At 36.9% G+C, this 13,180-nt stretch overlaps 1 protein-coding gene across 3 annotated transcripts in view; it reads right to left on the bottom strand.

Moving 5' to 3' along the window:
• The window catches only part of Ifih1 (interferon induced with helicase C domain 1), a 65,162-nt gene that overhangs the window by 19,769 nt on the left and 32,213 nt on the right, over positions 1-13,180 (bottom strand). For all 3 annotated transcript variants that reach the window (XM_004651892.2, XM_045148320.1, XM_004651893.2), the window contains 4 exons: positions 11,285-11,505; positions 7,558-7,768; positions 6,556-6,773; positions 5,343-5,459 (listed from right to left, as the gene is read on the bottom strand). In XM_004651892.2, the coding sequence (XP_004651949.2) occupies positions 5,343-5,459; positions 6,556-6,773; positions 7,558-7,768; positions 11,285-11,505 (767 nt within the window). The remainder of the gene's footprint in view (positions 1-5,342; positions 5,460-6,555; positions 6,774-7,557; positions 7,769-11,284; positions 11,506-13,180) is intronic.

The following is a 13,180-nucleotide window of genomic DNA, read 5'->3' as shown; positions in this document are numbered from 1 at the left end:
GTGGACCCAGTAGCAGCAGCTTCAATAGCAGCTGTGGCTCCAGAAGTGGCAGCTACAGCAGCAGCAGCAGCAGCTTCAGCAGCAGCAGTGGTGGGCCCAGCAGCAGCAGCTTCAGCTGCTGACAGACCCAACAGAGGCACCTTTAGCAGCAGCAGTTCCAGCAGTGGGGGTGCTGATCTGCAGGGCCACAGTTGCCAGGCTTGGTTTGCCCTGCAGGAAAAGCCAGTGCCCAGCTCCAGAAATCAGAACAGTAGCCCAACAACCAGGCAGCAACTTGACTGAGACCAAAATCATCCAAGGTAACTGGGATTGCACCAGGGAAGGGTCTCACTTGATCACAAGCTGAGTTGGATCCCTCAACAGACCAGATATCTTAACCTCTATGTTGATAGAGGATCTGGTTGTTATAATAACTACTCTGGCATACATACTTGGGGCTATTTTTGATTGAATGTGTAGTGTTTAGTTAACTTTTAGAATCTACCTGTATTTTATTCCACTCAGCCTACTTGAATACTCCCATAGCAGGGAAACTCAACCCCTAGGAGCACCTTTGTAGATACTCTGTGAGTCTGAAGAGCCACACCTAACACCTTAAGCTCCTACCCTGAAAATATATAACATCAAATCAACTGATACAGCTAAGAATACCCAGCTAGCTAGAAAATCCAAGCATTAACTTAATCCAAGATGCAAAAATATATACATTATAACACAAGATACACTAAAAAGCAAGACGATATAAATCCACCTAAAAGTATCAATGCATCAGAAATGACCTCCAGTGAGAATGAGTTAGAGGAAATGCCTGAGCAAGATTTCAAAAGAATGATTGTAAATATGTTCAAAGAATTCAGAGAACAAATCAAAGGAGTCAAAGAGGAACTTAAAGAGGAAATCAAAGGACTCAAAGAAGATGCAGGACACCAATTTCATGAAATAAAGAAGGCAATACAAAACATAAAGAAGGAAATAGAAATAATAAAGAAAAACCAGTCAGAATTACTAGCAATGAAGAACACAGTTAATGAAATAAAAAACTCTGTAGAAAATCTCACCAGTAGAATGGATGAAGGAGAGGACAGAATATCTAAGCTAGAAGACCAGGTGGCAGATCTAATACAGTCCAAAAAAGAGAAAGACAAAATTATAGAAAAGTATGAGTGGGAATTTCAAGATATTCAGGACACTATGAAAAGATCAAATATAAGAATTCAGGGAATAGTAGAAGGAGAATAATTCCACTCCAAAGGCATAGTAGGCGTCTTCAACAAAATCATAGAAGAAAATTTCCCCCAAATTGGGAAAGAGGTGCCAATGCAGATACAGGAAGCTGTTAGAACCCCAGCCAGACAAAACCTGGAAAGAACCTTTCCTCGTCATATTATAATCAAACTACCAAACACACAAACCAAAGAAAAAATATTGAAAGCAATTAGAGAGAAAAATCAAGTTACCTACAAAAGCAAGCCCATCAGGATTACAGCAGATTATTCAACACAAACTTTTAAAGCCAGAAGGGCTTGGAGTGATATATTCCAAGTGCTGAAATATAACAACTGTCAACCAAGGTTACTGTATCCTGCAAAGTTATCCATTCAAATAGACGGAGAAATAAGGACATTCCATGACAAAAGCAGGTTAAAGGAGTATTTGAAGACAAAACCAGCTCTACAGAACATATTTTATAGAATCCTCCATGCTGAAGAAAAGGAAAAGCATACATGTAAGGAACCTAGAAAAAACAAGCAATACTCAAATACTAGTTAACACAAGAGAGCACAGGTAGAACCGGAACCACAAAAAAAAAAAAAAAGTGGCAAACATAAATACACACCTTTCAATAATATCTGTTAATATCAACGGCGTCAATGCCCCAACGAAAAGACATAGGTTTACAGACTGGGTTAAAAAGCAAGATCCTACAAGTTGTTGTGTCCAAGAAACTCACCTTTCTACAAAGGATAGACATTATCTTAGGGTGAAAGGTTGGAAGACGGTGTTTCAAGCAAATGGGCCTAGAAAACAAGCAGGGGTTGCTATCTTAATATCTGACAAGGTAGACTTTAGTCCAACGTTAGTCAAGAAAGATAAAGAAGGTCACTTTATATTGATTAAGGGCACACTCCAACAGGAGGACATTACAATCCTAAACATATATGCACCTAACATGGGGGCTTCCAAATTCATCAAACAAACACTATTAGAACTAAGGTCACAGATAACACCAAACACAGTGGTGGTGGGTGACTTTAACACCCCACTCTCATCAATTGACAGGTCATCCTGGGAAAAAAATAAGCAGAGAGGCATCTGGACTAAATGAGGTCATAGAAGGAATGGACCTAACAGATATATACAGGACATTTCATCCAAAGGCTGCAGAATATAAATTCTTTTCAGAAGCACATGGAACATTCTCTAAATAGCAAGAAAGGCTATAGATCATACACAAAATCATGGAAACTAAACAATACACTACTAAATGATGAATGGGTCAATGAAGAAATCAAGAAGGAAATCAAAAAGAATGAAATGGCAGGGCCTAAAGCCCCAGGTAGCTAGAAAGACAAACAATCACAGGAGGAAATTCGCTCTTGGTGGCCAGTGATAGCCAGTGATTCCAAGCGTGGCTTTACTTGCAATAATAAACTGGGCAAGGAGAGAAGGCAAGTGTGCTCTGCTGTCCTGGTGAGGGAAACGGCTCAGCCCAAAGAACAAGTCAGCAACAAGCTTCATGCTTATTCATGAAACATGAAGTTAGGTTCGAGGTTCCAAATGCCTGTCGTGTTTCTGAGGGCAGGCAACACGACTTGTAAGTTGCAACTGTATTTTTTTTTAATTTTATTTATTTATTTATTTATTTGAGAGCGACAGACGCAGAGAGAAAGACAGATAGAGGGAGAGAGAGAGAATGGGTGCGCCAGGGCTTCCAGCCTCTGCAAACAAACTCCAGATGCGTGCGCCCCCTTGTGCATCTGGCTAACGTGGGACCTGGAGAACCAAGCCTCGAACCGGGGTCCTTAGGCTTCACAGGCAAGCGCTTAACCACTAAGCCATCTCTCCAGCCCTGCAACTGTATTTTAAGGAAAATATTCCAAGGGATTTGTAGCCACTGCCATAGGCTAACTGTGAAAAGAGCATTTGCCTCCAGGCCAGTGACAGACCCTGTCACAAATAAAGGAGGACTGTGTTCCTAAGGATGACACCCAAGCTTGTTTTCTGGCCTGTACATATACCCACTTAAAACAGTGTCTCGGGCTGGAGAGATGGCATAGCCGTTAAGCGCTTGCCTGTGAAGCCTAAGGACCCCGGTTGGAGACTCAGTTCTGCAGGTCCCACGTTAGCCAGATGCACAAGGGGGCGCACGCGTCTGGAGTTCGTTTGCAGAGGCTGGAAGCCCTGGTGTGCCCATTCTCTCTCTCCCTCTATCTGTCTGTCTCTCTGTGTCTGTCACTCTCAAATAAATAAATAAAAAAAAAATTAAAAAAAAAAAAACAGTGTCTCCCAGTTTGGAGGCTGAACATACATTCCACGTTCACTTACTCCATGGGTGAAGAAGTTCCTTATGCTCTGTGATTACAGGATGTTCCCTCCAGTCTTCTGACAGATAGATCTAAGCTAAATATGTGAAAATAATTACAGAAATATGAACGGCTTTTTCTTTGGTTGTTGTCTTTTCGTTCTTTGTGCTAGTCAATAGGGCCAAATTCAGACCACAAGCAATTTGTGAAATTTAGCCTTCTTTATGTTATCCTTGTGAACAAAGCTACTTGAGGGTCCTTTAAGGGGTCTGTGGGACCCAACAATCTTTACAATAATACTATGATGTCACATGCCCTGTGCACTTCCATCTTCCACAGTCCTATGGTGGAATTTTCTAGAGGCTACATGCCACAAGATCTCATCACTCTGCAACGAATGGATGGTGTGTTTGTGTGCTCTTGTACCTAAAACATTCTTCACTGGGGTGGGGAGATACTCAGTGGATTACAGTACTTGTCACATACGCATGAGGATCTGAGTTTGAATCCTCAACATCCATGTAAAACTTAGATATAGTGATGCACATCTGCAGTCACAGTGCCAGGAAGGCAAGGATAAGCAGATCGCCAGGGAAAAATGGCTCACTAGTAACTGCGTAGTCTAACCAACTCAATAAACTCTGAGTTTAGTGAAAGAACCTATTTCAATGAATAAGGGCTATAGAAAGGTTCCTGAAGTGAATTTCTGGCTTCCATACACACTTATATATGCACAGGCACACTTACACACATGTGTACACACACTCTCATGCATGCACACACCACACACATGCAAAGCAATTTTTCTATATATTTAATAAAACACATTTATTGGCACTACAATAAATGTTGATAGATGTAATCTGCATAAACAAAAGCTTTTGGAGTCCCCACTTAACAAGAATGTAAAGAGGTTCTGTGACATTTTATCAGGGAAAAGGGGTCTTCTTCAGACAGACTTTAGCCAGCCATGGTGGTGCACACCTGTATTTCCATCATTTGCAGGGTTACAGTGGCAGGATCATGAGTTCAAGTCCAACTTAGGCTACACAGGGAAATCTTAAATGGGGAATTTTGCATGAAATTTTTTTCAACCCATTTTCTTATTTTATACTTCTATTAAACAATCTCTTGTTATATATAAGTATTTAATAAAGTTTTTTTTTTTATTTTCAAAAAAAAAAAAAAAAAGATTGTGAGCCAAAATCAACCCTTTTGTCCCATCAGCTGCTTTTGGTCAAGTGTTTTGTCCCAGCAACACAGAAGTAACTATAATGTCTCTAGTTATATACACTCCTCCCCACCTAAATACTCTCCTCACCAAAGGCTCATATAAAGCCTATCACTACACTACCTTTTATATAAATTAGAAATAGGATAGAGAGTACAATTAACAGCAATGCCTTTCTGTCTGTTATCAATTGTTTAAAAAGTATAAACTGATAACTAATCTGCAAATATTTTTAAATATTATTCAGATGATAAAAATAAAATTTTGGGCTGGAGAGATTGCTAAACGTTTAAGCGCTTGCCTGTGAAGCCTAAGGACCCTGGTTCGAGGCTCGATTCTCCAGGACCCACATTAGCCAGGTGCACAAGGGGGCACACACGTCTGGAGTTTGTTTGCAGTGGCCAGAGGCCCTGGCGCACCCATTCTCTCTCTCTCTCTCTCTATCTGCCTCTTTCTCTCTCTCTCTGCCCATCACTTTCAAATAAATAAATAAAAGTAAACAAAAAATAAAAATAAAATTTCATTCATCACTTTTCAATTAAATATGGTATTGCCAACTTAACAGATACAAAATGTTTCAAACATACTTCTCTGTTGTCATCTGTGATTGCAAACTTCTTGCATGGCTCCTTTATTTGCTGTTTGAGTTGTTCAACATTCTCTTTTACCGTTTCAATGGTAACTGCGTCAAGATTGGCACATATCTAGAAAAGAGACATTTTTAAGCAAGTTCATTTCCCTTATAATTAATTATGTGTATATTTTTATATAAGAAGTATTTAATGTTATTTTTAGCAGAAATATCTAGCATGGAATTTCATGTAAGTAATGGGTATTACTTGTCTAAATTAAAGTATTTTAGTATTGATTCACTGTGAATCTCATAAATCAATGACCAATTGTGTTTGTGTTATATGTAGCAAAAAGAATCTTTTAAGTCAAGTTACTGGATAATTCTAAGGGGAAATAAAGGTGTTCTTCACACCCCTTACCTTCTATTCTGCAGGTGGATATTGGCCATGAAAAGAACAAAGCAATTTACAGAAGCTGTTTTTGAGATAAACATATCACATGGACTCATTAAAGGGCATTTGCTGTCCATCAATCATTACTCCCAATCTCTTTTACACACAAAGAAGATAGCGTAGAGGAGGAAGCAGCCTTAGTCTTCATGTTTGATTCAAGGGTGAGAGTTGGCCCTTAATAAATTATATCTTGAAGACACTAACTGTCTCAGTGTTGTTTACATTCATGACCTTTTTACTACACTCAATTCAACACTTAGGGATTGTAAATTCAAATGTAATTACATCTTCAGCTATGCTTATTCATTTAACATTTAGGATCCATAGCAACATTTTGGGAAGCTGCAATGTCCATCTTGAACCTCACTGGAACAGGAAATGATACACACACACACACACACACACACACACACACACACACATCATGCTGCTTTGAAGTTATGAAGTACAATGTATATTGACTAAAAACTAGCAATCCTTATAGTTCACACATGCTTCTACCAAGGAGATCATGAAGCTTAACAGAAATAGAATCATTGAAAAGGTGGTTCTACTTGCAGTTTTCAGTGAACCATTATCTGTTTTTCATAACTGTTGAGATATTTGTTTATCATATCACTGTTTTACAGAAGAGCAAGAATATTTTTTAGAGGTAAAGCAAACAAATTTCAATGAACTTATTATCTTGGCAGATGTTTTTCTTACTTAGAAAGTCTAAAGAAACACAGACATTAGATTTGCTGTTTTTTGAGTGTACACAAAGTCACAGACTTACATTTAAAATGTGTTTTACAGCTTCGGCTTGGTTTTTGGCCCCTCCAACACCAGGGGATGCTGTTAGTCCTATTATTTGTGGCAGGGGGATTACTGGTTTGTTTTCTTTCTTGAAGGTATTGTTTTTCAACTTCTGTTTCAAGTACCGTCTCATGATGTTGTTATAAACAGCTTCTTTGTGGGTGTGATGACATTCATCAATGATAATGAGGGAAAAGTCTTAAAAGAAAAATCAACTAGTTTGACATTGATAAATTCTTTGAGACCTAGAAGATTGTGTCTTTCCTTTGACAGAGTATCAGCACAGCCCTTTTTCAGTTTTCCAGTATGACTCTAACCATACAAGGCCTCTGTACATAGAAATTTCGTACACACTAATCATAACACTATTCAGTCAAATATCATCCCTGGTTCATAAATGAGACTCACAAAGTTAATATGGCTAAAAAGTGTAGATAGTGAAATTCTCATCCTGCTTTCTTATAAATAAAAATAAATAAATAAAAATAAAAGTTTCCTAAGGATACTACTTTGTTCTTGAATAAAATATTTCAATTCGGTTGATAAACTTTATTTGTAATATGTCAAGTGAAATGTTCTAATTTAAGAAGAACAAGTTGGTTGTGTTTTAGTATTATATTCAATTATAATTAATTGACTCTTTCCCTGCCTTTTTCTTAACTTCTTAACCCATCCCAAGTAAAGTAGTACCTATGGACAATAAGGTAATGTTAATAGGATCCACTTGCAAATTAAAAATAAAAATGTCAATGATATACAAAGTGTCCTGTGAGTGCTTGATTTACTAATCATCCACTTATGCAAAAGAAAATGAACTCATAAAAAACAGTAATCTATTTGTTTCTCCTGAGAAATAGAGATCTTCAGTGAAATCTTAAGAAATAGAAGGCAATTTAAATGCAGGTTAAGACTGAAAAAACATCCTCTTTTAAAAATATGATTATTAGTTTTGCTTTTTCTAAAAATAATAACATCAACCAACCTGACAACTGGACACAGGTATCTTCTCCATTTTCCTGATTTAAGAGAGAGTTCTCAAGGATTTGAGCTGTACTGATAATAACATCATAAGATTTGACAACTTCTGGAAATGATATTTTCAGCTGGGAATCACCACTTAATCCAATAATACGATACCATTTCTTCAAAAATGGATTGAACTCTTTGCGAAAAAGCTGTTCAACTAGTATTACCTTTAAAATGAAATGATTCAGAGCTTTAAAAAAGAGAGTGAAAGCAAGGTCAAAGAACAAGACATATTGATCAAACAACTAAGTATGGAGATTAAAGGGAAGCATTTACATTTAATTGGTTAATTTGGAATAACAGCCTATACATTAGTCTTTATATTCACCTGTTAGCAAACATCTTCATGTTTGTTAGAGGCAAACATTTTATAGGGAACATGAAGGTGTTTTTAGTATGGTTGATGACTTAGAGCAACTTGGTCTAGCTGTACACACACTAAAGAAGACAACTTATCATACACAACATGCATACCAAGTGAGAGCAAAAGGAAGACCACCTGACCTCTCAAAAAAAGGATTTAGAGAAAATCTCATAAGTTTTGGGTCAGTCAAAACTTGCATTGAAAGTAAGAGTGGATATAGAATATATATATATATATATATATATATATATATATATATATATATATATATATATATATTTTAATTTGTAGAGCAAGGCCAGCTGTGAATAATAAGTGGAATATTTTAAATCTAGGGTAACAGTTCACAGAATCCCTATGTGTTGAATGTTGGGATCATTTATTCCTGTTGTGTGGGGATCAAGCCAGAGGCCAACATGCCTACAAGCCTCAGAAGAGCAGGGAACCCAGAAAATATGAGGGAATATATTTGTTGGGAGAATGCATAGCAAGTGAAGGGATAAACTCCTAGAATAGCTGTGCTACTTAACTAAAACAAAACAGCAAATAGGTTTGGCAAAAGAATGAAAACATTCCATCCTTTCCAGCCAACTCTAAATTATGGAATGTCTGCTGAAAGTGGCTGTTGACACTCAATGCTACGTAAACATTACTAGTCATCTAGACTACCACCTGGACCCCAGAGGGTGAACCAGGATATCTTGTAGGTTTTATTATAGAAGGATTTATATAACAAAAGTACAAAATTGGTAGGAAGAGTTCCAATGCCACACTTCAACAAACTGGCATTCTATTCCTCATAAAGAAACAATGATAATGAGATTAGTAGTATAAAGGACATATAAGGTTCTATAACTAAGTAGAAATGGTAAAGGTTTCCAGAATGGATGTCTGGGTCAAAGGTAAGGTAAAATGAAATTTTAAAGAAACAAAATGGTTTAAAAATCCATGATCCAAGTTACTGAGTGTAGTAATATTGCCACATGGTGGTAAGATTAGTGAGAAACTGTCATTCAGAATTTTGTACTTGCTACAAAATCCCATGAGAGATTTGAAAAATGTATATTCCTGAACCCCATTAAAGAACTACTTATGTAAGGACCATATCTAATGCCAGAGCCTCAAAACTTGCACTTTAATGAAGCTCCCATATAACATGTGAAGCCTTAACATTGGAGAACCACAGATATTTTCACAAAGCTTTCCTGATTTGAGTTTTCTGTGAGTCGTCTTAAAATTGTATAAGACAGAAACAAAAATAAGTTGAAAAAAGAGTGAGAGAGAAAGAGTCTGGAAAGAGAACAGAAACTAAATTTAGTGCAAAGAAATTGTATGACTCAGAAAGAACAAGGCTAGACCTGAAAGCAGGAACCTTAGCCCCTTGGTTGGTTGTGACTATGACAAGATCTGCAACATGTCAGTCGTTTTGATTTTCTTATTCTAAGATGATTGTGTGTTAATCTGTCATGGGGCTGTGAAAGTTAGGTGAAGCAGAGGCTGGCATATTGCTGGTGACCAGAAGACTTCCGAGATATGGCGTCTGCCCTTTCAGTCTATTCATAAAGGATGGTGGAGAGAGAAACCTGGTGACTTAGAAGAACCGACTGAATTCTCATCTCTGCTGCTATTGCCTGAGTAAACCTTTGTTGGCTAATTAAAGTCTTCGAGTTTTAATTTTCTGATGGGAAAAAATGACTACCTCAGAGCTAGCAGAACAGATTTAATATGATGACATGCATTAGGGTGCTTTAAAAGTACCATAAACAGTAATTATTACATGAACATATGTCTCTCATCTCTTTCAAAGCTATAGATTCCTTGGGACTAAGGTTGTATCAGATCTGTCTTTAAATAAATTCATGATCAAAGACATCACAAATTTTCATACCATGATGAGTTAGCAAAATTAGTCTCTCCACCGCCTACCCCCACTCCCCACCACCAGTGGTAACTGAAAACTTTCCAGAGAAGCAGAGTTCTCTGATCTACAGAACATAAAAAGTTGTTACAGGAAATAGCAAGTGCAGGATAATCCTGAAACTCACTCTGGTTGGTACTGACTTCCTAGTGAAGGATATAGAGGAAGCCAGATGCAAGTCTGACATGGCTAATTGGGAGGTGTGTGGTCCTCTTGGAGCCTTTTCTAAGATGTGACAGAGTTCCTGCCAAGACTAATCAAACCCAACTGCTACCCACTTCTGCTGAATCACATGGGGCTGCATAATGGCATCTGAAGGAACCTGGGATGTATCTCTCATGATGTTGAAGCCCCAGATAGAAGACTGAAAAGTCTGGGCGCACAGGTGGTGTTTTCATTTACCCCTACAATTGAAGCCTGTAACTCTCAAAAGAATGGAGCAAAGGAAAGGAAAAGTAAAATGGTATTAGGGAACCAGAATAGAATGGGGTCTATATTAGATCAAATCTTATACTACTTTGCTATTGAGCTATATGTGAGTACACATAAAGGTTTTGACGTAATAGAAATTTAGAAATCTAAAAATTATATGAAGTTTTATAAAGTATTTACCTTTTTTCTACAAGGTAATACATGAGAATGTAAATAAGGCTACTGTTTATCATGAAAGGTACACTAAATTTTATTCCACAGATACTGAAAATTAGTATTACCAATTTGCATATTTATAAATTCACAAACCATATATCTGAATAAAGATCAAATAACTAGACATTATTTTATGATGAAACATATACCTGTTTATGAAGATCTCTATATGTCCCAATATATTAATTGTCAAAGAAAATTCAATTGTTCAATTGTATTTAATTTGTAATTGCATCAAATACTGTATGTGTACAAAAGCTTTTAACATTATTTACTTATTTAGCTTATTATAGATAAACTAAATATTCAATTTTCATTTTACTTCCAAATATGCACACACATGGATACACCTATATTCTGGATTAAAAAGACTCACTGTGTTTGATATGAGTTAATGGTTAAGGAGACTCTAAAAGACAGTATTTGATGCTATATGCCAGGGATATTTTTCAAGTCATTCATGGTCACATACAATGAGAACTTGAGTCAGTTTTAGTTGGCCTTGGAGCACATGTTGGCAAATTTAATTTGTATGTATAAATCAGACATTTGATTTAATGCTCTGGTCTTAGGAAAAAAAAATCCTTTTTTAAGGTTAATCACTTAAATATTAAAATGATATACCTTTAAAACAGACTGAAGTAAAAAGTTATACTAAGTATGTGTGATTCATTGCTACACGTTACTATGCAAAATTTTCAAAATAGTAAAACAAAACGGAAGAATAGTGCTACTTTGCATCTGCTTTAACACCTTGTTGACAAGCACGATAACTTTCCCAGGCTGTGATGCTTGCTTTTTCTTGTCCAGGTGATCCTTGGTGATGTAGACAGCTACTCTGGTTTTCCCGCTCCCCGTAGGAAGGCAGATGATGATATTCTTTCCCTCCAGGGCTGGCTGAGCCACTTCCATTTGGTAAGGCCTGAGCTGCAGTTCTGGCACAGGGGATGCTCTTTCTGCCACCTTTCTTTCATCTGAAGACCGTTTAACAGAAGAGACATAAGGGAAAGAACAAAGAAGTAACTAGGGTTAGGAAGCCTGAAATTGAACACAGAGCTCTTATGACGTAAATTCCATTTCTTATGTGGTCCAAACTAATCCATGTTCTTTTTGTCTGTACCAGGGTGTCAGCTCTGCTTGCAGGACACATCAGGAACCCTGTCAAGGAGTGAATTAACAGCATGGAAGACTAGGGAAGGGAAATGAGAGGGCATACTCAAGGAGGAACCAAAGCCATGGTATTTACTGAAAGGGCTGTGGTATGGTCTTAGCAATTACATTGCTAATGCATAGAAATTTCCATTCTTTAACTAGCCATGCTATCTGCCAGTTTCTTTTAGCCCTTTCAGACATAAATCAGGAATTAGTATTGTAAAATCCACTGTATTTCCTTGTTCTCTGCTCCTTCTTATTTCATTACAAAGAAGGTGTAATAGGGCTGAAGAGATGGCTCAGTGGCACTTGCTTGCAAGGTCTGAAAGACCAGTTTCAATCCCCAGTGCTGATGTAAAGCCACATGCACAAAGTGGCACATGCGTCTGGAATTCATTTGTAGTGTAAGAGGCCCTTGTGTGCCCATTTTCTTGCTCTTTGGGTGTGTCTCTTTCTCTCGCAGATAAATAAAATTATTTTTAAAAGAAGGTATTACAGCCTAAACCATTGTCTTTTACTTATTAAACTATTTCTTGACAACTAAATACCACAAAACATAAACCTACAATTGTCTATTGGAATTTGCAGGGGTTGGTTCCTGGATGCGCTTAGGGAACAAAAATCAGTAAGCTGTCAAGTCCTCTATATAATCTGTCACATTATTTGCATGTAACCTTCACATATCCTGTCTTATACTTTAAATTATCTTTACCTAGAATACTTATTATGATGTAAACATTTGTGAAAAGTGGTGATTTTATTGGTTTGGAGAATAATAGCATGAAAAATATCTATAGATGTTCAGTCTAAACATTTCTTACAACATGTTTTGGATCTACCATTGGATGAATTTATAAATGTGGAACCTGTGGATATAAAGGGATAACTCTGTGTGTGTGTGTATGAGAGAGAGAGAGACAGAGAGAGAGAGAGAGAGAGAGAGAGAGAGAGAGAAATCTGAAATCTTTTGCATTTGCAGGTTAATTAAGTTGTTCAGAGTCAATATTTAGGAAATAAGAATAGAAACTTTTACTATTAAGTCCTTTTAATTTAAAGGACTTCAATGACAGGTAAAGCAGAATTTTTGAGCTTTAAATTAAACTGCGACTAATTTTGCCATTTAGTTTTCAATTGTCATGTTTTACATTATATATGCATATCTCCATAAATTCAGTTTCATGAAACTGAAATCCACTTTCTGTTGTATAAAATCACAAGGATTAAAATGAATGACAGTATAAGTCAGTATTTCGTCACACATGAAATAAATGTCCTTTCTCTTATCAGTGATTGCAAGAAAACTAAACTAACATAATACCATTATCTTCTAAATACTTGCTGATGGCTCCATTTCAGCAACTGGCTACTCTGGTTAAGTGAGTTTTAATTTGTTGTGATGGTTCTGTCTGAACAGGTAGGAAAATTCACACCAAACACCACTTAGTAAGAATCATCTATTTGACTTTGCAGGAAATTTGCCTTCGGTATGGATGAATG

The sequence above is a fragment of the Jaculus jaculus genome, chromosome 4 (assembly GCF_020740685.1).
Source record: "Jaculus jaculus isolate mJacJac1 chromosome 4, mJacJac1.mat.Y.cur, whole genome shotgun sequence".
NCBI lineage: Eukaryota > Metazoa > Chordata > Mammalia > Rodentia > Dipodidae > Jaculus > Jaculus jaculus.
This window is presented reverse-complemented; position numbering and strand designations above follow the sequence as displayed.